The 26,713-nt window shown below is 44.8% G+C and overlaps 1 protein-coding gene across 1 annotated transcript in view; it reads left to right on the top strand.

Annotated features, from left to right (window-relative positions):
- Positions 1 to 1,353: 1,353 nt before the first annotated feature.
- DNAJC3 (DnaJ (Hsp40) homolog, subfamily C, member 3) overlaps positions 1,354 to 26,713 on the top strand; it is a 56,180-nt gene continuing 30,820 nt past the window's right edge. The window contains exons 1-3 of the mRNA XM_006879625.1: positions 1,354 to 1,435; positions 15,506 to 15,616; positions 26,580 to 26,704. Coding sequence (XP_006879687.1) covers positions 1,354 to 1,435; positions 15,506 to 15,616; positions 26,580 to 26,704 — 318 coding nt within the window. The remainder of the gene's footprint in view (positions 1,436 to 15,505; positions 15,617 to 26,579; positions 26,705 to 26,713) is intronic.

Raw genomic sequence — 26,713 nt, 5'->3', positions numbered from 1 at the left:
CCCTTTTGTAAATGACTATGTTGTTTAGCATAATGGTTTCAAACGAAACTTCTCTTTTCATTTGTATCATTCTGCCTTCCAGGACATCTAATTAGGCTCTATCTCTTTAAAATTAGTTCCCTTTGAAACATTTTTGTCCCTTTATCCTCCTTCAGGAAATCACACGTTTACTATACACTTTGGATTTCATGAGTTCTTATACAGTATTAAGAAGTATCAGTGTCAATGCATTAAACACACACACACACCCACACACACCCACACACACACCCATTACTTCTTTATCCCATATAAGGCTGGTGTATAACTTGCATGTCAGGTTGTGTTTGGGTGACCAGGGAGGAAGTGGCTACGGACACCATTTGTGTCAAATGGAGGGAGCTGAACTGATCTTGCTCCAGCTTGGGTTTCTCAGGCCAGTAGAAAATGTAAGATCCATTCCAACAGGTCTCTGTTTCTCAGAGCTGACGTTGGCTGCAGTCTCGAGTCCTTTGACCTCTGAGCCGCGATGCCTCCCTGCTTTCTTGGGGGAATCTTCCAGCACCGCTTTTCTGGACCCAAGTCTGCAGGGATCGGGGCCGGAGTGGTCCCCAAGTCCTCCTAACGCACCTGCCTGAGGACAACCACGCGCTTCCTCCCTTCTCGTGGAGCCTGAAATGCATCACCCTCCATCAGATCACCCCACTTTACTGAGCTCTAGTCTCTCCTTAAAAATAGATCTGTGCCTCCTGGCCGGTGGGTCTCGGAGAAAGGCCGCCGGGCACAGTGCCTGCAAATCGCTGGCATTCCGCAGCCTCCAGGCGCTTTAAAGCGCGCTCCGGAGTTCCTGGAGGCCTGCGGGGTTTGCTCTTTCCGGATGCGGTGGGTTTCGCCTTCCTCTGCAAAGGCCACATCGGAAAACCTCGACGGCTGCAGAAGTCAGCCCCTTCGTCACCGGAGGGCGCCGCCGCCGCGCCTCGGGCTGCGCATGCGGAAACCGGGGGCCCCGGCCTCCGCGGCGGTTTGGAGATCTCTGACAGCTCCACGACCGGCGCACGCAGCCTCGTCTCGTGCTTCCACGTTACCCTATCAGAGACGGGGCGGGGCGGCGGCCCCCGCAGCCTATCAGCGCGAACCACGACCCCGGCGCGCCCAGTAGGAGAGCGCCCTGGAAGGAGATGATTGGGCGGCGGCGCCGAGGGGCGTGGCTCACCCGGGTCCTGCCCGCCGCCGCCTCGCTCTCTGCTCCGCGCCCGCGGTCGCAGAGGCCTGAGAGCGAGACCGAACCGCGGGCGGGCGCTGCTGCAGCCTGAGCGCCGGCGGGAGCGCGTCGGCCCCGCACACTCGTCTTCCCCTTGTCGCGCCTCCTCGGACATGGTGGCCCCCGGCTCCGTGACCAGCCGGCTGGGCTCGGTGTTCCCCTTCCTGCTTGTCCTGGTGGACTTGCAGTACGAAGGTGAGTCCTCCCGCTGCCCCCGGGCGGGGAGCGAGCTCCCGGGCCCTCGGGTGCTCCCTGCCCGCGCTGGCGCGCGTCTCGGGCGGCCCGGGCTCCCAGGGAGGCGGCGGCTCCGGCCGGGCCTGGGCTGGCTCTGGGCGGGGACCGGCGCCTGGTTCCGGGTTCGCCGAGGGGAGCTGGGGCCGGGGCGGCGCTCGGGGTGCCGAGCGGGAGCCAGGGGTCTCGGGGGCGACGTGCGGGGACACGGGCTCGGCGCCCGGCCCCCCGCGCGGGGACCTGCGCCCGGCTCCTGTGCACGCCGGTCAGCGGTGTTGGCTGGAGCCTGGCGAGGTGGCCAAAAGGGGAGGCGTCTTCTGCTTTGGAGTTCCTGGGGTGTACATCCGGCTGGAAGAGGTGTGGGGCATAGATCGCCAGCAGCTGGACTTCCACAACCGTGAGAAGTTAGCTTGGCACCGTAAAGGGGAGGTGGTATTGGATTGCACAGTCCCAGAGGGCTGGACTCCGAAGTTTGCCAATTTTTCAACTTCCCACCCTGTGTCCTCCAACTTCGGCCGACTTTGCTTTTGAGTTGAGTTCTCTGAGATAAGATCCCCTTACCAGGCTCTGAATCTGCCTTTCCCTGGAGTTCTCTGCAGATTGACATATTGTCTGCTCTAGCAGATTAGGAAAAACTCTGCTGGCCTGTCTCAGTGGACAGCAGGTACTGTACAAATGAAAGCCAGAAGTGCTGTTTTAATGCACCTAGCTTGGATACTGTGTGAAATACTAGAATCAAATGGTATAAAATAGTAATCTCTTCATGCCCTCTAACCCCATGTGAAGGGCTAGGTTCATGGAGAGGGACATCATGCTTGGGAAGGTGGAAGGACAGCAAAAGGGAGGAAGACCCTCCACCAGGCGGATTGACAATGGGGACTGCAGCAGCAGGCTCGAGGGTGCCAGAGCGGGTGAGGCAGGCACAGGATAGAACAGGGTTCAGGTCTGTTCATAGGGTCACTGGGAGCTGTACTGGTCAGAACCGGCCCTTAAAACAGCTGAGGGGGTTAAATATTTTAATATGACACTCAGTGAGGAACAGAAGTTGGGAATTGTTTATGGGAACACATCCAAATTTTAAATATCCTCGTATTTTTCTTTTTCTTAAGTAACATGGTTAAATTCTTAGGGCCCTTTCGTGGCAATGACATTTTGTTGTTTCCCTGGTGACTGGGTGTGTTTGACAACAGTGAAACAATTTGCAGACTGACCTAGAAACTTAGAGAACCGGAATTTTAATATTTATACCATTTTAAATTAGATCATATATTCTAGATTTCTTGTACTTTTGAATTTATGTCCAAAACAAAACCGAATAAACAGACTCACCCTCCACATGGAGCTTTCTACTCACTCGCTCATACTGAAAAGAAATTTTTTATTTTAGCCTGGTTTACTAACAAAGTTTGTATACATTGTTTTTCACACTGGATCTTTCCTATTCTCTTGATCCATCCCTTCCTCTACCCATTAGATTGTGCGACCCTATAATTACCCCTCTCCCCCCAATCTTCACACCTCTGCTCTCCCCTTCTCCCCTTGGAGCCTTGTACACGGTTTACTAGTTTAGTTATCTTTCTATTGCTAAAGGTCTTAACACAGTATTCATCCTAATGGTACTGAGTTCACTTAGCAAAATGCTCTCCAGTCCCTCCCAAGTTAGGTAGTGGTTTACAAAATCATTGCTCCTGCATGCTGCGTAGTATTCCATCATGTGACTGTAACATAATTTCTCAATCCATTTGCTTGTGGTTGAACATTTGGGCTGTTTCCATGTTCTTGCGTTGGTGAATAATGCTGTTATGAACATAATCTCTGTTTGGTGTATAATCTCTGTTTGGTGTATAATCTCTGTGCTTCAGTTCTAATTTTCTTAGGGCAAATTCCAAACAGTAGAATAGCTGGGTCATATGGAATTTCTATGTTCAGCTTTTTAAGGAAGGGCCATACTGCCTTCCAGCGTGGTTGTGCCATTTTACCATCCTACCAATAGTGCTTATACTCCTCCTTAGGGGCTGTGACTCACACAGGAGGAGGTTATGCATTGTTCTTTATGGGAGTCTCTGCCAGAGAGGCTCAGCCTTTGGGTTGGCAGTACAGTCACTTTGGACTGTGATACCAGAGCTGTCCTACCAAGCCTGTGCTGCTGTGGCGTGCTGTGGAGTTGGATGGACCCATAGCTCACCCTCCAGCTTGTTTTCAGAGGCAGTAAAATGCATGGGAGGAATTTGTTCGTCCTTCTCCTGCTGAACAACCAGTGGATTTGAACGATGAAACTTTGGAATTGTAGCACAGCTTCTTAGCGCTAGGCCACCAGAGTTCCCTTTGAGCCTGTCAGACAGTAGAATTGCCCCTTGTGGTTTCAAAGCTGTAAGCCTTTGTGGAAGCTGGTCTACCTCCCAGAGTGACTGGTTGGGTACTGACCTTTTGGGCCGCAACTGAGCACTTTAATCACTGCGCCACCTGGGGCTTCATTTATGTCCTGTTGCCATTAATAATACTTATTTTTACCACGTAAGAGAAAGTTGTCCCGTTGCCATTAATGGTACTTCTTTTTGCCACTTAAGAGAAAGTTGTCTGTTCATTTTAATGCCAGTTATTGTTTTTGTTGTGTGTTTTTTTTCAAGACACATGCATATGTTTGTATGATTTCATTTCCTATTAGTTTGTGAACCATCTGTTTTAGACTCCTTCTCTGTATAGAATTCTTTAAGATGCTTTTGCTTCATTTCTTTCTTGTGGTATTTTCCCCTTAAAATTGAAAAGTTCATCAGAGAGCTTTTCTGTAAAGGAAGCAGTGGTGACGTTTCTTAGGAGTGCCTGTGTGCTGTCTGCTTTCGGTCCAAGCCAGCTGCGTGGACCTCATATAGGCGACAGGGAAGGAAGATGATAAGCACCTTTTCTAAGGTGCGCAGTGTGACAGGCGCTCTGAGAGGCCCCTTTCTGTAAGCTCTCACTCATAGAGGTGGAACTGTCCCCTCCTTACGGGTGAGGGAGCTGAGATCCCATGGGTTTGATGAACTTGGTTGAGTCACCCCAGCTATTAACTTGGAGGACACTCAAGTTCTTTAGTTCTGAATTCCACCTTCTGTGTGGGCTGTCAGGGACCAAGGGTTTGTAGGTGTGGCAGCTGAGAAAAATCAGCATTGTTTGTCAGGCAGCTTCCTGGGGTGTTTGGCACAGTGGTCCTCAGACTTGAGTGCACATCGGTCCCACTTCTGAGTTATTTCTGAGTCAGTGTGTTTAGGGCATAGCCCAGAATTTTGCTTTTCAATACAGTTCCCAGAAGGCCACACTTTTTAGTGTCCCTGTTGTTGTTATGTGCTGTTGAGTCTAGTCTGACTCATAGTGACCCTATGAACAAAAGATCTGAACTCAGTTCTGTCCTGTGCCATCCTCACACTTCCTGACACACAAGAGCCTATTTCAGCAGTCACCATGTCAACCCAACTGGTTGAAGGTCTTCCTCTCCTTTGCCAACCCTCCACCCTTCCCAGCATCATGTCCCTTTCCAAGGAATAGCACCTCCTAGCAGCATATCCAAAGTATGTGAGGCAAAGCTTTGTCATTCTTGCCTCCAAAGAGCACTCCGGCTGCACCCTTCCCAAGACATACCTGTTCGTTCTCTTGACCGTCCATGCTCAATGCTCTTCTCCAACACCACAGCTCAAAGGTGTCAATTCTTTTTCTGGCATCCTTATTCATTGTCCATGTCTTGGATACCTAGTTAGTATTTGGAAAGACTATGGCCTGAATCAGATGCACCTTAGTCCTCAAACTGACATTACTGCTCCTCAATAATTTAGAGAGGTCCCTAACTGCAGATTTTCCCAGTGCAGTGTGTCTCTTTATTTCCTGACTGCTAGTACCAAGGGTGTAATTTGTGGATCCAACAAGATGAAGCTATTCACAATTTCATTCTCCTCTCCATTCATCATGACATGGCCTGTTGGTCCACTGGTAAGAATCTTTGTTTTCTTGATACTGAGATGCAATCCATACTGAAGGCTGCATTCCTTGATCTTCTCCAACATGTGTCACTTCTTGTAGTAATTTGTTGTGGTCAGCTGGCGTATGCAGGTGAGTGTGAGTCATGGTGACTTAAGTAAAACAGAATGAAGCGTCGCCTGGTTGTGTTGCCTCATCTTTAAATCTCTGGTCTGCTCGAGTCCCTGCTTTTGGCCATTTGTCTCCCTTGCCCTGATTGACGCTTCACTCAACAACCTAGGTATTGAACTCTCGTGGTTCCATGAAAGCAAGCGAGTGATTATGTTTTGGGGTCATCTGTAAGGCTTTCATAGAATAATTTTTAGAAGTAAGCCACCATGCTTTTCTATCTAGTCTGTCTGGCAGCTGTGTGGAAACCTGTCTGCTGTTGGTGGCCCTGCTGACGTGCTGGGGCAGTAGTTTCACCATCATGATAACACGGCACTACCTGTTGTTAAATTTGGTCTCTGCGGTGTCCTAAGTGTCTTCGGGTGATGGTAGTGGTGAATGTGCTCGGCTGCTAACCCAGAGGTTAGAGGTTCAGACCTAGCACTCTACTTCTGACAAATCAACCGGTGGACTGTGTATACACTGGAGCACGGTTTTACCCCGACGAAAGTGGAGTCACTTGGAATCAACTCAGGAGCAGCTGTTGTTAGGAATGTGTTTGTTGTTGTTGTGTACCCATTGAATCGGAAACAACTGATAGGTCACCCTCCAGCCAGTTTTCTGAGGCTGTAATTGCACAGGAGAAGATTACCCATCCTTCTGTGGAGCAGCTGACAGTTTCGAACTGCGTGCCTTTGGTATTGCAGCGCAGGTTCTCAGCACTAGGCCACCAGAGGTCCCCTTTTTTGTCGGTAGTAGGCACTGGATTTGGAATTAGAGACCGAGAGGACCTCGGTGACTTGAATCATCAAGCTCTTAGCTCCCATTGTTTACCCAAATAAATTGCCTGTGTTCTCTGATCTTACTGGAAGCATCCAGATCAGTCTGGAGGCTCGTGTCTTAGTGTTTTCGTGCTGCTGGAACCGAAATAAGGAACTGAAATTTAGAATTCAGGCTGCAGGTTATCGGGAAGTTTCTTCCTGTGGGCTCTGGGGGGAGGGAAGAAAGAAAGAACTTTCTCTCCTTTTTCTTGGTCTCTTGACCAGCTCCTTGTGGCACGTGTCTTCATCCTTCTTGCTTGCCGAAACTGAGGAGGACCTGAAGCATTTGCTGCAGAGGGTCAAAGACTGCAGCCTTCAGTATGAATTGAAGCTCAATATCAAGAAAACAAAGATTCTCACCAGAGGGCCGACTGGCAGCATCGTGATAGATGGCAAAGAGATTGAGATTGTTAACATCTTCAGTTTGCTTGACTCCACAATCAGCATACTTGATAACAGCAGCCAGGAAATCAAAAGATGAATTGCATTGGGTAAATCTGCTGTCAGGGACCTCTCCAAAGTCCTAAAGAGCAGTGATGTCATTCTGGAGACTATGGTGTGCCTGATCCAGGCTGTGGTCTTTGCTACTACTTGCTATGCATCAGAAAGCTGGACAATGATTAGGAATGATAGAAGGAGAATTGATACCTTTGAGCTGTGGTGTTGGAAAATAGTGAATATACCATGGACTGCTAGGAGAATAAACAGGTTCATCCTGACGAAGGTGAAACCAGGCTGCTCCTTGGAGTCAAAGATTGTGAGGCTTCCTCTGACATACTTTGGACATGTTGCAAAGAGGGACCAGTCCTTGGAGAGGGACATCCTGCTTGGGAGGGTGAAGGGGCGGCGCTAGAGAGGAAGACCTTGGATGAGATGGATTGACTCAGTGACTGGGGTAAGGGGGTGAATGTGTCGGGCATGATGAGGTGGACTCAGGGTAGAGCAGAGTTCAGAGCTTTTGCACAAAGGGTTGCTCGCAGTGACTCACAAGTGACCTGACAGCACTTAACAACTACAGCATGTGTCTTCAGGGAGCTCTCAGGGTAGACCAGGCCTCTGTGGCGGTTCAAATCTACCGGCAGCTCCCTGGGAGAAAGACGGGCAATCTCTTCCTCTGTGATTCGCAGCCTTGGAAACTCGAGGAGCATCAGCTTGGAGTCAGTTCTGACTACATGACAATGAGTTGGGTTTCAGAATATGCCAACTTTTGTTTTTAAAATCTCAAAAATGATAAGGTTTAAGATACATAGTACAAGTTCCTTTTAACATCACTAGAGTTCCCACATGTGTCAAATGTGGTAATGGTTACCCGTGGTGGACACTGTTTGGTGGAGTTCCCCGATTAAAACAAGGTTGGAGGCAGGAATGGCATCCACTTGCAAAATAGCTTACCTCTGGAAACCCCATGAACTTGGAGAAACGATGAAAGTTATACAAGTGTCCAGGTCTTTTGTTCATAAGGTTGCTGAGAGTAGTCTATGGCTTGATGGCACTTAAGAACAACAGAGTTCCAACAAGATTCTTAGAACAGGATTTGTATACGTCGGAATCACCTGAGAGCTGGTCAAAATGTCGTTTCTAATTTGGTGTCTCTGAAATTCTCAGCAGGAAGGCAAAGCAGAGTGCACTGGACAAAGCCTTCAGCCAAACTAGGAAAAGACCTTATTTCCAAGTGAATCACATCTGTAGATATTAGAGCCAGGACTTTATAACATGTTTTGTGAGGGACACAATTCAATGCATGTCATCTAGTGAGAGAAGTAAGAAGAGTGACTTTGAGAAGAGTCACTCTAAAGTTAGAGTTCCTATGATAAAGCAGTTGGTGACAGATGCAAGTCACTGTTAATTCCAAAACTTACACAACCCAGTGACGTCCTGCCAGACCTGAACCAGGCTTTCTGTTTCCGCTCCCGTTCAACCTGTTGTGACAGGGACACTCTGTCAGTCTGTCTTGATGAAATTCTGATTTTTCACTGATCTACTTCACCACACATTTCTGTCTTCAGGGACTGACGTAGCCTGATAACATGCCTGAGGTATGTGAGACAAAGTCACATCATCCTTCTAAGAAGTGTACTGGCTGTACATCTTATAACATAGATTTGTTTGTCTTTTGGCAGCCCATAGTATGCGTACTCAGTGTTCTTTTCCAGCCGCACCACTTCAGTTCTTTGTTCATCTTTATGCATCATCTACTTTTCACATGTATGGAAAAAAGAAGACAAAAAAAAAAAGAAGGGGAAAAAATTACACAAAATAAAACAAAAAAGAGGCAATGGGAAAAAACCCATGGCTTGGAAAATGTGCACTTTGGTCTTAAAGTGACGTCCTTGCTCTTAGCACTTTAAAGAAGTCTTTGGCGCAGATTTACACATTACTGTATATTGGTGGTGTGACTGCTAATTTCAGGTGTTGGTTGTGAGTAAAAGAATTTTGTTTTCTACAAGCAAGGTTTTGTCTTCTGCGTATTGCAGGCTGTTGATGAGTCCCCCTCTAATCCTAAAGCCGCATTCTTTTTGTAGTCCAGTTTCTCAATGTGCTTAGTAGGCAGTTTTCTGAATAGATACAGTGAAAGGAAACACTACGACCATACCCCATTCCTGATTTTAAGCTGTACAGTGTCTGCTTGTGCTCCTTGAATGACTGCTGCTTGGTCTATGTTCAGCTTCTGAATGAACACAATTTTATTTTCTGGGATTCTCATTCTTTTAAACGTTACTTCTGATTCATTATGATCTACACTACTGATGCATTTACATAGCCAGTGAAGCCCTTGTAAACATCTTTCTGGTACCCTTTGCTTTCAGCCAAGAGCCATTGGACATCAGCTATGATATCCCTCATTTTACAGCTTCTTCTGAATACGCCTTGAATTTCTGGAAGTTCTCTATAGATGAGTTGTTGTTGTTGTTATGTGCCGTCGAGTCGCCTGCGACTCATAGCGACCCTATGTACAACAGCCCTAAACTCCGCTCTGTCCTGTGCCAATCGCACTGTCTCCGACACTCCCATCCCAATTATCCCAGTCACTGAATCAATCCACCTCATAGAGGGCCTTCCTCTCCTGCGCCGTCCCTCCACACTCCCAAGCATGATGTCCCTCTCCAAGGACCGGTCTCTCCTCACTACATGTCCGAAGTAAGTTAGACGGAGCCTCAGAATCCTTACCTCCAAGGAGCCACCCGGTTTAACCCTCTCCAGGACAAATCTATTTGTTTTCCTAGCAGTCCATGGTATTCTCAGTACTCTTCTCCAGCACCACAGCTCAAAGGCATCAGTTCTCCTTCTATCCTCCTTGGTCATTGTCCAACTCTCTGATGCATAACAGGTGATTGCGAAGACCATGGCCTGTATCAGACGCACCTTAGTCTCCAGAGAGACACCACTGCTCTTCAGCACTTTGGAGAGGTCCCTAACAGCAGACTTTCCCATGGCAATGCGCCTTTTAATTTCCTGGCTGCTGGTGCCAAGACTGTTGACTATGGAGCCAAGCAAACTAAAGCTGTGTACAATCTCAGTCTCTTCACCATCCATCCTGATGCTGCCAATTGGTCCAGTGGTGAGAATCTTTGTCTTCTTGACATTAAGCCTCAATCCATATTGCAGGCTGCAGTATAGTAGATATACTATAGATGAGAGCCATTTTTAAATGATCTTCAGCCAGCGTCTTTACTTGCACGTGACATTAATTTGGAGTTTTGGTGGTGTAGACTGTGGAGACCTGTTTCTAAATGAAAAACTTCACTTCTCTGGCGGTTCGAATCTGCCACTCATTGCAGGCATCAGTTCTGTGCCAATGAGACCTTAACAGAGATGATATTAATGATACTGTTTGGTAATTTCTGAATTCTGTTGGATTTCCTTCCTCCTTCACACCTTGGCGGGTCAGCAGGAGAGAGGAGACCAGTGATGAAATGGACTGTAACAGGGACAGCAGCTTCCGTGTATCAGAGACTGTGAGGATGGCCCAGGACAGCACAGGACATGTGTTCATAGGGTCACTGTGACTTGTATTCAACTCGACAGCACCTAAAACCAACAGCAGCAGCAGCAGCAGCAGCACCAGCAGTCCTCCTCTCTCCTCCCCATATCCTACAGGCTGGCGCCCGTTATAGTCCCTGTGGCCGGCCACCTAGGTGCGGGGCTCCTCTCTTTCTCTGGCCCTCCCTCCGCCTTTCTCAGTGTGATGTCCTCTTCCGAGAACTGACACCTCCTGACAAAATGCCCCAAAGGATGTGAGGCCGTCTTACCGTCCTTGCCTCTAAGGAGTCCTCTGGTTCACTTCTTCCAGTGATAAGCCAGTGTTCCCATCTTTTGTTCCTGTGGTCACCAGTTATTTTAGTTGACTTGACAGCACATGACGATGACAACTACAGCATCACCCAGCACCAAAAATTAGCTTTGCTACTGTTAGTTGTTAACCAGTCCGTTCTGACTTATGGCAATTTCTTTTAGTTGTTGTCTTTGTTTTTCCTAGACTTAATTGAGATGCAACATCTCAATGCTACATATGTTGTCAATTATAGTTCAGAGAAGGAAGTCATGCCATAGACTCAAGAATTAGAAAGTGCTGAGCCTTTAAGTCAAGTTTTGGTGGCATAGTGAGTAAAGAGTTGTATTGCCAACCCAAAGGCAGGTGGTTCAAATCTACCAGCTGCTCCACAGGAAAAAGACGGGCAGTTTCCTCTTCTCCAGTTTACAGCCTCTGAAAATCTGCTGGAGGATCAGCAGCGAGTCGGTTTTTACTCCACAGCTGTGACTGAGTGAATGAGGGAACCTTGAACTCCTTTAGCACCTTTCCCCAAAACAAAAGCTCTAGACTAAAGTAACAAGTTTGGAGCAGTAACAAAACTTTACTAGGGTTTAGTTTAGTGTTCTCATGTTACACATCAACAAGCTACTTTTGTTCTTTGCTCATCATTCTGGTTGGTGACTTGAATGGACACACAATCTGGAACCACGCCTTTTTCCCTCCTCTTACCTTTTATCTCAGTTTTTCTTATTAACATACTATCTGGCAGGGCGCTCTGGTGGCCTCTTGATAAGAAGCTGCTCTGTAATCCCAGGTTTATGCAGTTCGAATCCACCAGATGCTCTGTTGGAGGAGGGGCAATCTCCTCCTGGACCAGTCAGACCTGATTTGATGGTACACGCACACAAAATATGGGGGGAAAAAATTTAAAAAAAACCCTAAACATACTATCTGGGCTCAGTCTTTTTCTTTATTGCACTGAACTTAGCTAATTAAACCATTTTGGTAATAGGACAAAGAATAGATGGAATTCTGTAAGTGGAGATGTTTGTGAAATTTTTGTTTTAATATGGCATGTGTTCTGTAGGATTTTTTTTTCAATAGAAATACGTCAAGAGTAGACTAAGGAGTGAAAGTAGATGGCTTGAAGAACTTTATGTGAATCTAACCTAGGAGAGGTCAGATAGCCTCTAGAACCATTTAAGTCCTTTCACTGAGATGGGGTACAGTCAGTGGTAATGTCAAAGTTCCAGTTTCTCTGATGGGTTAGTATTTCCCGAATGTGCCCGGAAGTATAGTAGTTTGAGTCTGTGAGACAGGAGTTTTTTGGAGCTGCTTGTCCTGTAGTAATTGGACTTTATTTCCCCAGGTGTAGCCAGATGAGTTGGGGTTAATTTTGAATGTTGGGTGTAGTATTCCTTTGATGCTTGTTGCTAGACACCTTTTCCCTGGTTCTGCCTCGCAGTGACGCTGTTTACCACTGAAGATACGCTACGCTACCTTGTACTGTCCTTACACTTGTTGCGGTGTCTGAGGCCCTTGTGTCCACTGGGATGGTTCATCTCATTGAGATTCTTTTTTTTTTTTTGCCGACTTTTTCCTTTAGCAAGTCTGATAGCCTTCTCCAAGGACCGGTCACTCTGGATAATATTTCCAGATCACACAAGATGAAGATTCAGCATCTTTGCTTCAGAATAGTATCCTGACTGCATTTCTTCCAAGACAGATTTATTTGCCTTTCTGAAAGTTCATGGTGTATTCGGTGTCCTTGTTGTCAGGTGCCATTGAGTCAGGGACAAGTCACAGCGACCCTGTGAACAGACTGAACCCTGTCCTGTCCTGCACCAGCCTCATCATCTCTGACTTCTTGAGCTCATGGCTAGAGTCACCGTATGGGTCCATCTCAGTGAGGGTCATCCTCTCTTTTGCTGACTCTCGACCTTTTCAAGAGTGACGTCACTTTCCAAGGAATGCCTCCCCTGGCAAGCTGCCCAGAATATGCCATCCTTGCCAACACTGTGTAAGTCAAAGGCATCAATTCCTTGACCTTTCCTAATCATTTTCCAGCTTTCACATGCGTAGGGGGTGATTGAAAATACCATCGTCAGGCACACCTTAGTCCTCACAGTCCTTGCATGCCAGCATTTGTAAGTAGGTCCTTTGCAGCCGATTTCCCTAATGCAGTACATCCTCTTGATTTTTTTTTTTAATAACAAACATGCTTTATTTTAAATGCACACTTTGGTGAAGAAGATGGAGGCGCAGGTAGTGTCAGCATGGAAGGAACAAAGACAAGAGTAGGGCATTTATATATTCTGCGGTGGCCGGTTGGGGTAGTCATGGCAGTTTGAAGGGCCTGGGGACATTTTTCACTCTGTTTTATTTCCTACAGTTGGTCATAAAACTGTGTTTACGGGGTAATATTTTCTGAAACAGTAGAGATTAGGGTTAGAAGTAGGGTCAAAGTAAGGTCAGAAGGCCAGCAAAATGGAATTGCTTTGGTTTCAACCTTATGTTCCCTACTTAAAACAAATGGGGAAAGGGATGAAGATCTGCTAAAAACTGCCTCCTCCTGCAGTAGGGGGAAGCCAGGGGTCTGGTTTGTTAAGGCTTCAGTTCGATGGATAAGTCAGGTGGTAGTGCTAAGAGACTCAAGTTCTGGAGTTCAGTAGCTTCTGAGGTGCAATGAGCAGAGGTCCTTGGAAGAAGACCTCTCCCTGTAGGGGCTACCAGATGAAAGGTCCATCCTCTGATTTCTTGAGTGCTTCCTCTATATACATTGATTGTGGATTCAAAGAACATGAAATCCTTGAGCACTTCTTTAACTATTGTGATGTTGCTTGTTGTTGCAGATTTTAGTTTATGTTGACGTGTGAGTCACACTGTTGTTGGTGTTTTAATTTTTTTTTTTACGTTTCCACACATTTGTAATATAAATATTGTAATTATAGTAAGAATTTAACAACCCACTGAAAAATTTTTGAGACTTTGGAGAAGTCCCTGCCTGACTGCAGAGTTGCCCAATGCAACACGTCTTTTGGTTTCTTAACTCCTGGTAACCAAGTGTGTTGATTGTGGAGTTAAGTAAGATGAAATCATTCACAGGTTTTTTTTTCCCCTTTTTTATTTGAGTGGCAAAGTCTGAATCATCTACATAATAATTCTTCTTCTAGCCCTGTTGCCACGTTGTTCATATAGTACAGTTTTCTGATAATTTGTTTAGTTCACAGATTGAATGAGTATAGTGAAAGTTTACACCTTTGAGGAACTGTCCTGATTTTATAGTGTTCCCTTGTTCTGTTCTAAGGACTGCCGTTTGGTCATCGTGTATGAATATAGTGAAGTACTCTGAAGTTCCCATTCTTCACAGTGTTAGCCACAGTGTGTTAGGATCTACACAGACAAGTGCATTGAGACAGTAAGAGTCAGACAGACCTCTTTCTGGGGCTCTCTGCTTGCAGCCAGCAGCCAGCTAACATCAGTAGCGCTCCCCCTCCTTCTGTGTCCACTTCTGAAGCTGGCTTGGATTTCTGAAAGCCGCTTGTTGATGTACTGTTGAAACAACTTTTGAATTATGGTCGGCAAGGTTTTATGTGGAGGTTATTTTGATTGTATTTGTCGTGGTAATTTCTGCTTTCTTTTGTATTGTTGTTCTTTGGGATGGACATATTTGTGGATCTCTTCCAGCCTGTTGGCCAGGTAGCTGCTTTCTAAGTTTCTTGGCACAATGGTTGGGCTTCTCCAGCACTGCTTCATATCCTGAAATACTTAGTTTGATATTCTGTTAATTCCTGTAGCCTTGTTTTTTCTCCAGTGTTTTTGGCACTGCTTGGACTTCTTCCTTTAGTATCATCTGCTCTTGGTCATGTGTTTCATTGTGAAATGGTTGACCGGTAACCAGTTCTTTTTGGCATAGTGACTCTTTGTATTTCTTCCATCTTGTTGTTGTTCTTGATTGCCTTCGAGTAGAGTACAACTCATAGGGACCCTATGAACAAAAGGCCTGAAGTCCCTCTACAACTGTCAACGTTTATCAAAGTTCAGAGACTTTCTGGAGGCATGTTGTTTAGGAAGTGGATGCCATTCCTGCTTCCAAACCAGTCTTCTTGATCTTTATTTGTTTCATTTCATTTTTGATGATTTTATGTGTTTCTAGACTCTTAGTATGTTGTTTAACATTCTCTTAATGAATGTTTGTGGTTGTTTCTTCTAATTTGAGAAGTGTTATAGTAACAAATGAAGGATTCAGAAGCTTCAGTCCATCCAAGCTGTTAAGGCTGACTCTCTAGAGGAGGCAGTTCTTCCCTAGTCATAGTTTAGAAGGGCTTCTTCTAACACTCGGACAGACAGGCTTCTGCTGCTGTCCATCACCCGAGGGGTTCGACCATCCCAGCACTGGGTGGGCCAGCACTCTGGCTTAGGGGCTGGTCTTCCCGGCACTGTGTGGGACAGCACTCTGTTCATTGCATTAGGCTTTTAAGGGTCGTTGTTTCAGAGGTGGATAGCCAACCCTGCTTCTTGGTCTGGAAGCCCCACTGAAACCTGTCCACCAGGAGAGACCCTGCAGGTATTTGAAATACCAAGTGGCACGATTTCTACCTTCATAGCAACATGCAGGCAAGTCCGGGACAGTCTGCCAGGTGAATGCTGGTTCTTTTCACCAGCAGTGTCTGTATGGACATAGGTCTGAGTTGATTGTGCTCTCCCGTGAAATGCTGTTTGGATATTAGTGTTACTTCCTCTGAGTTATTTTCATCCCCAGTGACTTCTCATCTAAGTATACAACTGAACCAGATGACTGTGTTTTAAAATTTTGAGCCTGATGGTGGCTTATTTAAAGTTAACAATTTTTCCCTTTGTTTTCAGGTGCGGAATGTGGAGTAAATGCAGATGTTGAGAAACACCTTGAATTGGGCAAGAAGTTACTGGCAGCGGGGCAGCTCGCTGACGCTTTGTCACAGTTCCATGCTGCAGTAGGTTTGTATCCTAGCACCAAAATATTCCATGGCGATCTTGGTGGATTCTGATCTATAGCTTCTTGTTGCGGATAAATTTAAAACTAAGCATTATTTAGCCCCTGTTTAAACATTTAAGACCACACCTCTCAGGCAGTTCAAATCTCCTAGTGGCTCCTGGGGAGAGAAATGGGGATTTTCTCTCTGTGCAGTTTACAGCCTTGGAAAACTTGCCAGAGGGTCAGCTGTGTGTCAGTTCTGAATTGACTGGAAGGGCTTGAGAAGTTTTGGTTCAGTCAGGCTTTCAAAAAGTATTTCCAGGATCCTGATAAAATAGTCTAATAAAAGAAATACTTCATACTTTAAAGCACATGCATCTAACATGAAAGACTTTTCCAGGTACTGGGGATTTGTTACTTAGTACTGGGAATAACTCAAGAAAATTTTGACTGGATACTTTCCTCCATGCAAACAGATTTCACTGGATACAGTTTAACTTTTCTGACAGGTTGTGGTCCTCAGTTTAATTGTTTCACTTTGATATCCTTAGAGAATCCTGTGACTTATTGCTGCCTCACTGCTGGTCAGACTTCTACCACCTGCAATGTTACTTCTAGTGTATCTCTGTGGCAGTAGATTTCTTAGCTGTCATTGCAGCTTTTAATTTATTGAGACTGTGAGAAATGAAGTGGCCAGAATAAAGCAATTCTAGGTGAGAACTTAAAAGGTTCCCCTGTGAGTCAGTGTGTAAACTTGTTCTCAGGCATTTTGACATTCATTTTTCTCCAATTTTTAAAATATACTAATTGGAGTATTAAAGGGTGAAAAGTGAATACCCTGCAGGGTAAAGAGATGTGGTATGTTTTTAATGAGATACAGTTGCACTCATCAGAAGGAGCTGTGCTGCTAGCCTGAAGGTGCATGGTTCTAGGCCTCCAACTGCTCTGTCTGAGAAGGATGGGCAGTTCCCTCTGGTGCGATTTACTGCCTTTGAACACTCACTGGAGGGTCAGCTGTGGGTAGGTTCTGCCTCTATGATACATAACAACAATAACACAACATTGTTATAACTGGGATGCACTGATGCTGTAGTTCCTGGTATATTTTCTCTGGCACTTTCTATCTTCCCATGTGATTTACATCCTGGAAACCCTGTGGTGGGCTGGCTAGAAGTTGATTCTGATGAGGTTTTGTTATAACTTACTATAAATGAAAGGTAGTTAGATTCTAATCTAACAGAACCTTCCTCCTGCTTTTTCTTAAACTCATATTTTATTACTGACTGGGGTCTTCACTGTACTACTAGGAAACCTAGATTTTATTCTTGACCTTATCACTTGACAGTTCTGTGACATTGGTCAAACTCCATTTTAAAACAAGTTACATTAAAAGAAATTATGAACAAGCTTCCAGTAATTTATTCACTGTGCGTCCCAGAGGAATTTTTGAAAGATCAGGTGGGGAAATAGGGTCCAGTCACATATGTGTGATATATGACATTCTAATTTTTGTATTTCTGAAATTTTAGACTTTCTAAAAACAGATTTAATAATTTAACAGGGTTTTCTTAACCATGGAGAGTTTATGTTCTGCAGTATTTTGCTGATTAGGTAGTTAGCTCTTCTTTGAGGAGTAGCTTGGTATAAGAATTTGCAGTAGTGACTACATGGCCCCTTCCTCACCAAGTCCAGCTTTTCCCAGCACTTCATACTGTCTTTCATGCTGCACCTAATAACCTTAAAATGTCACATTTACAGTTTTCTGCATTTTAGAAAATGTCCAAAATACTGAGTTTCCCCTACTGCCCCAGGAGTATTTACAGCCATTGATATCATCTCCTTTTTTTTATACTTTGTTTTCTTTAATCTCACATTATAGCAGAAAGCATTACAGGCTCTGGCATACTGTTAAAGTAGCTTAAAACCGCTGGCTGCTTCTGTTCCGCTGGCTTTACTATTGAGACAGAATGGACGTTCTCCACAATACCCAGTAAAATATTACTGTTTCCAAAGGAAACTCGTGTAATGTTTATTTGTGAAAATCTTTCAAGAGAAAACGTGAAACACTGCTATTGCATCCAGGATTCAAATAGTAATCATTTCCTTCATCACGTTTTGGCAAGTAACAGTGATTCTTAAATGTGACAGGCGTAATGATTTCTGAAGACCACGTTTGCAATTTCATAACAATTACCATTTAAATTTATGTTAAGTGCTGTTCACACTGGGTGTTTTTTTGTTAGTACCTTAGAGTCAGAACCCACTCATAGCTTGACCCTCCAGCGGTGTTTAGAGGCAGTAAATTGCATGAGAGGAGACTGCTCATCTTTCTCCCACAGAGCAGCTGGTGGATTTGAACCTTACGGCTTTGGGTTGGCAGTGCAGTTCTTTGCCGCGAAGGCACCAGCGCTGTCCTAACAGACTATGGAAAAGAAAATTCTCGCCTACTGAGGATCTGTACAGCCAGCCACGCCCACTGCTGTTGAGTGCGTGCTGACTCGAGCGACCCTGCATCGGGCTTGAGTCTGTCAATCGTGAGGGGAAGAGACCTAACCATCTTCTTCCCTCAGAGCCACTGGTGGGTGTGAACAGCCAGAGAAGGGCCACTTCTGGTCAGTAGTGCATCTCCGTATGAACTGCACCGCCAGAGCGCCCCAAGCTGACATTAACCCTGGTAACTTGTGAAATAGCGTCTGTGTTTTAATACACTGCATTAGAGCTGCATGGTGTACGGGATGGAGAGGAACAAAGAGTGATTGTATTCAGTGTTATCAGATATCTTATAGTATGAAACTAAACCCGTGTTTTTTGTGTATTTATTTGGTTTTTTTAAAACTTCATTTTTATTTTATGCTGGTTTGCCTACAAAGACTATATACATGCGTTTCACACTAGTGTTCATTTACATTGTGTTTCATACAATTATTCATTATGGTTTTTAAAGTTTTTTTTAATTATACCAGTTTATTTACAAAATTCAAATACATTGTTTATTCAGACCAGATTACTCCAATTTCCCTCACACCCCCCATCAAATTATACAACCGCATGAAAAATCCCATCCACCCCCCCACATCCTCGTCCCTCAGCTTCCACCCCCTCCCCTCCTTTGGATCCTCATACTCCTCCTACGATAATGAAAACTGAACCCAGGTTTAAAGCCCGGTCTCGTTCACTTGTGGCTTTTCGTGTAGTAGACTCCAGTTTGGGATCTGCTTGCTGTTTTAGGACGAAGCGCCCGGGAAAGCTGTTTCCGTTTGCCATTGCAGGTGACCCCCGTGCCTCTGAGCACATGGTTTCTTGATTCTTATGTTGAACTCTTGTTATCTGAGAGCCTATTTTTGTTAGTTCAGTTTTGATAGTTGAAGTTCTGGTCCTATTTCATATCTTAAAAAGATCTGAAAACAGAAAAATAATCTAAATGATAATATCTCCACATATGCTGTAATCAAATAATACAGAAGCTCCATCATACTTTGGAAGGTTTTCTGCAGTGACTGGAATGATCTGTTTTTATCCAGATAGAAGTGCGTGTTAGACTTCAGGGCTCTTTACGTTAAATGCTAGCAATATGCAGTTTTTATTGAAGGAACTTCATTACGCAGTTCAGAATCAGAAGTGCCCGTTGTTGAACTTGCCACTGCTAATTTCATATGGGACAGGGACCCGATGCCCCGTTAGGTACAGCCTTGGTCGATATGAGCCTTTCGTCTTCAGTTTTTTTAGGTCCCTCCCATGATTCGTTAGTCTGGAGGTCTCGATGTCACCGATGGCATGCTTGGGGCCATTATTAGAATTTGTTTCCATTTACTTGCATTTGAGTATCTACTATGGGCCAAATGCTGTGGGAACACAATATTGAGTCTTGCATTAACCCCTCATTCAAGGAGTCTTGTTTCTAGAGACTAAGGTGTGTATCTAAAAATCAGTATTGAGAAGTAGCAGTAGGCATTAAGTGCATTACGATATATATGTTATAGAATGTGTGTGTGTGTGTGAGAGACACAGAATGTTGATTAAATGGAGGAAATAGAAGGTGTATTTTTATTTGTGTAATCAAATAAGTCATTTGACTTTTACCTCAAAGACATTAGAAAAATGACACCAAAAGCATAATCAATAAATAAAATGGAGAAAAGATATAAAAAGATGAAGATGATAGTGTGTGTATATAGATGTGCTTGCTTGTGCCTTAAATCATGTTCTTTTTATTATCTCTGTGAAAATGAATCATGGGAAACTTAAGGTTTTATTTCTTCTTTTTTTTTTAAAAAATGAATGCATTCATGTAGAAGTTATTGAAATATATAGACAGTGTAAAGAGAAACCCTCCTCTGTCTGCCCAGATAACTACTGTTGGCATGTAATGAATTTCCTTTCGGTCTCAAGAACAGTTATCTAGGGGAGCTCTGGTGGCCTAGTGGCAAGGAGCTGCAACTACAATCCCAGAGGCGCATGGTTCGAATCTACCAGATGCTCTGCTGGGGAAGGAGGGACAATCTCCTCCTGTACCAGTCAGATCTGATTTGACGGTACACTCACACAAAAATAAAAAAAATTAAAAAAAAAAAAAAGAACAGTCATCTAAGTACACGTTGGTATCAAATTGCTCTCCTGGCCAGTCATGCTGACTGGAGATGAGTATTTTAGAATAGTTATGTACTCTAACTTAAATATAAAGTGCACATAAAATGTTCTCTGTCTAACCTGCTCTAAATATAGTCTTCCTTTGTATTCTTTCTTCAAGCTAACTCCATGTTGTAAGAAGTGTCCTAACAAATAAACCATTGCCATTACACACATTTCCTGCCTTCCACGGAAAGAGGACCAGGAGAGAACTTCAGCAGGGCTTAACCAGAACATGTGGGCACTCTTACTTTTTTTTAAAGTCTTATTGTGCGTCTGTTTAAAGCTTACATGTTTTTGTTGTTATGTGCTATCGAGTCGTCTGCGACTCATAGTGACCCTATGTACAATAACCCTAAACCCAGCTCTGTCCTGCGCCAACCTTATTGTCTCTGACACACCTACCCTGATTACCCTAGTCACTGAATCAATTAATCTCATCGAGAGTCTTCTCTTCAGAATCCTTGCCTCCAAGGAGCAGCAGCCTGGCTTCACCCTCTCTAGGACAAACCTGTTTGTCCTCCTAGCAGTCCATGGTATATTCAGTACTCTTCTCCAGCACCACAGCTCAAAGGCATCAATTCTCCTTCTGTCATCAATAGCTACTGTCCAATTCTCCAATACATACAGAATTGATGCCTTTGAGCTGTGGTGCTGGAGAAGAGTATTGAGAATACCATGGACTGCTAGGAAAACAAATAGATTTGTCCTGGAGAGGGTTAAACCGGGTGGCTCCTTGGAGGCAAGGATTCTGAGGCTCCGTCTAACTTACTTTGGACATGTAGTGAGGAGAGACCGGTCCTTAGAGAGGGACATCGTGCTTGGGAGGGTGGAGGGATGGCGCAGGAGAGGAAGGCCCTCTATGAGGTGGATTGATTCAGTGACTGGGATAATTGGGATGGGAGTGTCAGAGACAGTGCGATTGGCACAGGACAGAGTGGAGTTTAGGGCTGTTGTACATAGGGTCGCTATGAGTTGCAGGCCACTCGACGGCACATAAGAACAACAACAACAGCCCATATACATTTTATTCCATGACACTGGATGTAAACCTTGTAGTGTACGCTCTTCCCATTTCTTTCCTGTTTTTATTCACCTGCTTTTCCTCTCTTCTGCCTTTTTATCTTTTAAGGAAATGTTGCACTTTTGGCCTTCTTTAGTTGATTGTTGTAAGGAGCTCATTCTCCCTGGGTGGCGTTAGCCCGTCTGCTGTTGGGGGGAGAGGAGGGAACATCTTGAGTTGCCAAGCTAAGAACACTGTCTTAGGGCACTGTAGTCTGTAGGGTCCCTCCAGTTTCTTTTATACCAGGAAATATCGTCTTTTAAAGAATTAATTTTGTTAAGATGTGAATTTTATTTCACTCGTTCTAACTACTGTTGCTGTTAGGTGCAGTTGAGTTGAGTATGATACACACGGGGTCCTGTGAGCGACGGGTCTGAACCTTGCTCCCCCGTGACATCCTCATCTCCGATCTACACGATCCTGTAGTTGCAGTCACTGTGTGGATGCACTTGGTCGCAGGTCTCTTTTTCACTGACCTTTCCAAGCATGCTGTCCTTTTCCAAGGACTGGCCCCTCCGAACAACAGTGGCCAAAGTGTGTGCGGTGAAGCTTTGCCATCTTCGCCTGTAAGAAGCACCCTGATTGCCTCTCCAAGACATAGTTGTTTGATCTTTTGGCAGTCCCTAGGATATTTGCTACTTACTCCTCTCCATTCTCTAGAACTTTCTATCGTGGTCCTGGCCAGAGTTGGTAATAGTGGTGGCTTGGCACAGTCCAGTTCTTCTGGTCTCAGGTTAGAGGATGTTGTGCTTATCCAGCTCCTTAATCCTTTGCGCTGTTTCCTTGAATATCTGGTTTTCTTTTTTTCTCCTTCGGTGGGAAGGACTAACATTTGCTTCCTAACTTGTCACCTACTTAGAGCCCTTTAAGACTCCAGACCCTGCTGAGCAGACGAGGATGGTAGAACATTATCTTTAGGAACAGCGGTTTCCTGGTTGACTGGAAGGTCCCCTGAGGTGGTGGTCCTTCGCCCGGAGGTCAGTTCCAGGGGGTAAGGCGATACAGCTGTGCTTGCAGCGTGCTCTTACGCGAGTGTGCGGCATTTACAGGCATCGGCTTGCTCCTCTGCTTTCTCTCCCACTTAGCATGCACCTGTTGTTGTTGTGTGCCGTTGAGTGGCCTACGACCCACAGTGACCCAGTGTACAGCAGCTCTAAACCCTACCCTGTCCTGAGCCAGTCTTACTAATTCCGACACACCAACCCCCATTACCCTAGTCACTGTGTCAATCCATCTCATCCCGGGTCTTCCTGTCCTATGCTGTCTGTCCACCCTTCCAAGAATGGTGTCCTTCTCCAACGACCAGTCGCTCCTGGCCACGTGCCTAAAGAATAAAAGATGGAACTTCAAAATCCTAGCCTCCCAAGTTTCACCTTCTTCAAGGCAGAACTATTTGTTTTCTTGGCAGTCCATGTTATGTTCAAGACTTCTCCAGCACCACAACTCCAAGGCATCAGTTCTTCTTCTGCCATTCTTAGTCATTGTTCAGCTCTCTGAAGCTTGTTGTTGTTGTTTAATGCCATTGAGTCATAGACGTCTCATAGCGACCCTATGAACGAAAGACCTGAATACTCACATAACTTACATTGTTTCTCCAGGTTCATAGAGTTTTCAGAGGCAAGCTATTTTGGAAATGAATGCCACTCCTGCTTCCAAGCTTGTTTTAATTGGGAAGCTCCACCAAACACTGTCCACCATGGGTAATCATTATTACATTTGACCCATCAAGGTCACATTGTTTAGCATCACAGCAACCACGAACCAGTGCTGTACCACTTAGAAGAATGCTTGACCAAAGACAATGAAAATCACGCCTGAGGGCCACAGATTAAAATCACCCACCTTTGACTTGGTGGTATCACTTTCTACTTGGTGGTATCACTTTCTATCCACTAGACCAACAGAGCTCTATGTTGTTGTTATTGTTAAGTGCTGTCAAGTCATAAACGACTCATAGTGACCCTGTGAACGAAAAATCTGAACACTTGTATAACTTTCATAGTTTCTCCAAGTACACAGAGTTTCCAGAGACAAGCTATTTTGGAAGTGGATGCCACTCCTCCTGGAACATTTTAGCTATGAACAATTAGTATTACTATTGCTGCAGGATTATTTACGTAATGACACTTACTGTTGTTAGGTGCCATCAAGGTGAGTACGAGTCACAGGGATCTGATGAAGAGCCACTCTGAACCCTGCCCTGTCCTGTGCCATTCTCATCATCTCTGACACACTCGAGCCCATTGCCGAAGTTGCTGTGTCAGTTCATCCCATTGGGGGCCTTCCTGTCCTTCACTGACCCTCCATCTTTCCGTGATGTCCCTCTCTAAGCAGTAGCCTCGCCGAGCTACGTATCTCAAGTATGTGTGACGGAGCTTCGCCATCTTTGCCTCCAAGCTGCACTCTGGGTGTACTTTCTCCAGGACATGCCTGTTTGTTTTGACACTCATGGAATAGTCAGTACTCTTCTCCTGCACTGCAACTCAGTGTCAGTTGAGATAGTCTTTAAAGACAACGTTCAGTGTCATCCATTGGTGAGCGGTGACTGACATCTTACAAGCGAGTGAGCCACTGTCTAAGAGATAACTATTCATTTCTCCCTGTCTAGAGCACAGAAGAGGGACGACCATCAAAGATCCTTGGATGTAGCTAGTCCCCAGGACTGAGTATGCCGACCTCAGCTTTCACGAGCCTGAGACCGTAAGAACCGTGTAGTACCAGCAGTCATTGCTGACCATTTCAGTTAGGATCACCGTAGAAGAACCTAGAGAGCGAGAGAAAAATGTAGGGAAAACTCGGACTCTTAAAACAGACCTGGGCAACTGTCAGAAGCCCTCAGGGCTTGGCTTCGATTTCCTGCAGAGCTGGAAGTGAACCTGGTCCACAGCTCAGCATCCAGCCAAACAGTGGACGGGTGTGAGGTGAGGGGTAACACTGAGGAGGAGTAACAGCTGGACGGGAACCTCCTCCATAGCTCAGCGTCCACGGATGGGTGTGAGGTGAGGGGTGACACCGAGGAGGTGAGCGCTCTCATCAACCTTAGATCAGCTGGGCTGTCTTGCCCGGGGCCTGAGCTCAGAAGGCAGGCCAGTGAGAAGAGCAAGCAGAGCTGGGAGCCCTGCCCTGATGGCCGGAGGAAAGGTGCCTTTAAAACCCTGGGGCTGGCATTGGGGTGGGGGTGAGACTGAGAAAAACTGGACGAAATATGTTTACGGCATTGAAGTCTATGGGAGAGAGAATGGTCTAAAAGTGTTTTAGGGCATTATTTTTATCGTAGGAGTACGCAATGAGGGTTGCAGAGTGGATTATATTTGGGGGTAGGGGGTGGGGTTTGGGGAGGTGCGGGGGTGGGGATTATGTACCAATGAGGGAGTTTTTCTTTTGCTTTTCAAGGAGAGGAGCAAAGGGGGGGGGGTTTGTGCGGGGAGAAGGGTGCAACAATGAATGAATGGAATTCCAAAATCTCTGTAGATGTTCATTGAAATGAAAAATAAACAAACTAAATTAAAATTAAAAAAACAAAAACAACCCTGTGGCAGTTGCCGTGGTGCCAGGACACAGAATGTGTACGGATTATGAATGGGATATTCATTTGCCCTTTGAACTTTGATCCAAATCACTGTAAAAAGGTTGAAGTAAAAACAAACAAGAGCCAGTGGTTATGATCTCCTGCATTCTCGTCAGCATTCGTTCGTGCTTCTCAGCGGTGCTTGTGTTGCCGGGATAAGGGGTTTCTCATTGTGCTTTTTTTTTTTTTGCATCCCTTCATTGGCTAATGACCCGGAGCAGCTTTCCATGTATTTGTTAACCCGCAGTAAGTGCGGCATAGTTCTCTCCTCCTCGTTTCTAAGGAGCTGAGCTCAGCCACGCTTCCTTTAAGACAGCCTTGCTGGAGATCTCAGTTCTTACTCCTCAAACTTTTGCCACTCGTCGTACATTTCCAGCTTCGTCTGACTCACATGAAACCCTTGTTCCCCGTTGCTGAGCATTTCAGGAGTCCTGCAGCCCGAGACTTTGTTTTAATTGAATTCACCCTCCCCCACTTTATAGGTGCTGAACGCTGGAACATCTGAAAAACACAGCTTGTCTGTTTGCTTTCCTCCCTTTTTTAAAAAATTAGCTTGCTCACAAGGTCCGATGCATTGTGTTTCACACTGTTCTTCATTTGCATTGTGTTTAGTACAGTCATTCCTATGCTTTTTTTTTAGGGTTTCCTGCCATTCATTTTTGTACTTTTCTCTCAGCCCACCCCCTCCCCCCAAATCACTCTTCTCCTTGAAAAGAAAAAGAAAAACTCATTGTTATGCAATCCCTCCCCGCAAGTCCACTGCTCTGTTCCTTCATTTTGGAGTCCTGTCATGACAATAATACCCAGTCATATATCCCTTTTAAACAGTTCTCTCCCTTATCACTTTCCGTGCAATATACATCATTCCTCCCTTCCTTTTCTTTCTTCCCTCAACCTTGATGTCAGTCCCATTTTACAACAGTGGCCTTGTGCGGTATTTGTCCTTTGGTGACTGAGATATTTCACTCAGCATAATGTCCTCCAGGGTCACCCATTTTGCATACTATTTCATGAGTTCCTTATTTTTCAATGCTGCGTAGAATTCCATTGTGTGAATATACTAGGGTTTCTCTATCCATTTGTTTGTTGATGGGCACTTAGGTTGTTTCCAGCTCTTTGCTGTGCTTTGTTTTATAACCCCAGTCACCATTACTTTCCTCCTTTTAAAAGTTCAGACCCTCCAGCATCACTCTAATTTCCATTCTTGTTCTTTGTCCTTGTGGTTTGTAGTTTATTACTTTACTGAATAGAAATATCTGCATTCAGTCTAACAGTTTAATTGGAAGTCTATAGTTTTATAAAACCTTATTAATAAGTACACATAATTGGCCACCTTAGTATTCCACCAAGACAGAGACAACAGAACGGTTTGAGTAGAGTAACAATTATGAGTTGGAACACAGTTAATATTCTAGATCAGACGCTGGCAAACTTTTTCTGTAAAAGGTCAGCTAGTGTATGTTTTTCTCTAAACAATCCTTAGTTTGAAGTCTATGGATTTGGTTCATAATTTGTTGATTCTAGTGCTAGATATATTTTCTAAAGAAAATTTTGCCACTCAACTTGACCTATTTTTTACCCTCTCAGGCTCTATTTTGGTAATATTTATAGCAAAGTGGCCCAAATGTGAGGAAGAAACTCTTTATTATCTTTCTAATTAAATTTCCACCTCTTATTAGTATTTTTAAACAAGTTATTAAGAGTTAATACTTACTGTTTTCATTTTCAGACGGTGACCCTGATAACTACATTGCTTATTACCGGAGAGCCACTGTCTTTTTAGCTATGGGTAAATCAAAAGCGGCCCTTCCTGACTTAACTCGAGTGATTGAATTGAAGATGGATTTCACTGCAGTAAGTGCC

The sequence above is a fragment of the Elephantulus edwardii genome, unplaced genomic scaffold, assembly GCF_000299155.1.
Source record: "Elephantulus edwardii isolate Elephantulus edwardi_28Jun2011 unplaced genomic scaffold, EleEdw1.0 scaffold00004, whole genome shotgun sequence".
Taxonomy (NCBI): domain Eukaryota; kingdom Metazoa; phylum Chordata; class Mammalia; order Macroscelidea; family Macroscelididae; genus Elephantulus; species Elephantulus edwardii.
Note: the sequence above shows the minus strand (reverse complement) of the source record. Positions and strands in the feature narration are given on the sequence as shown.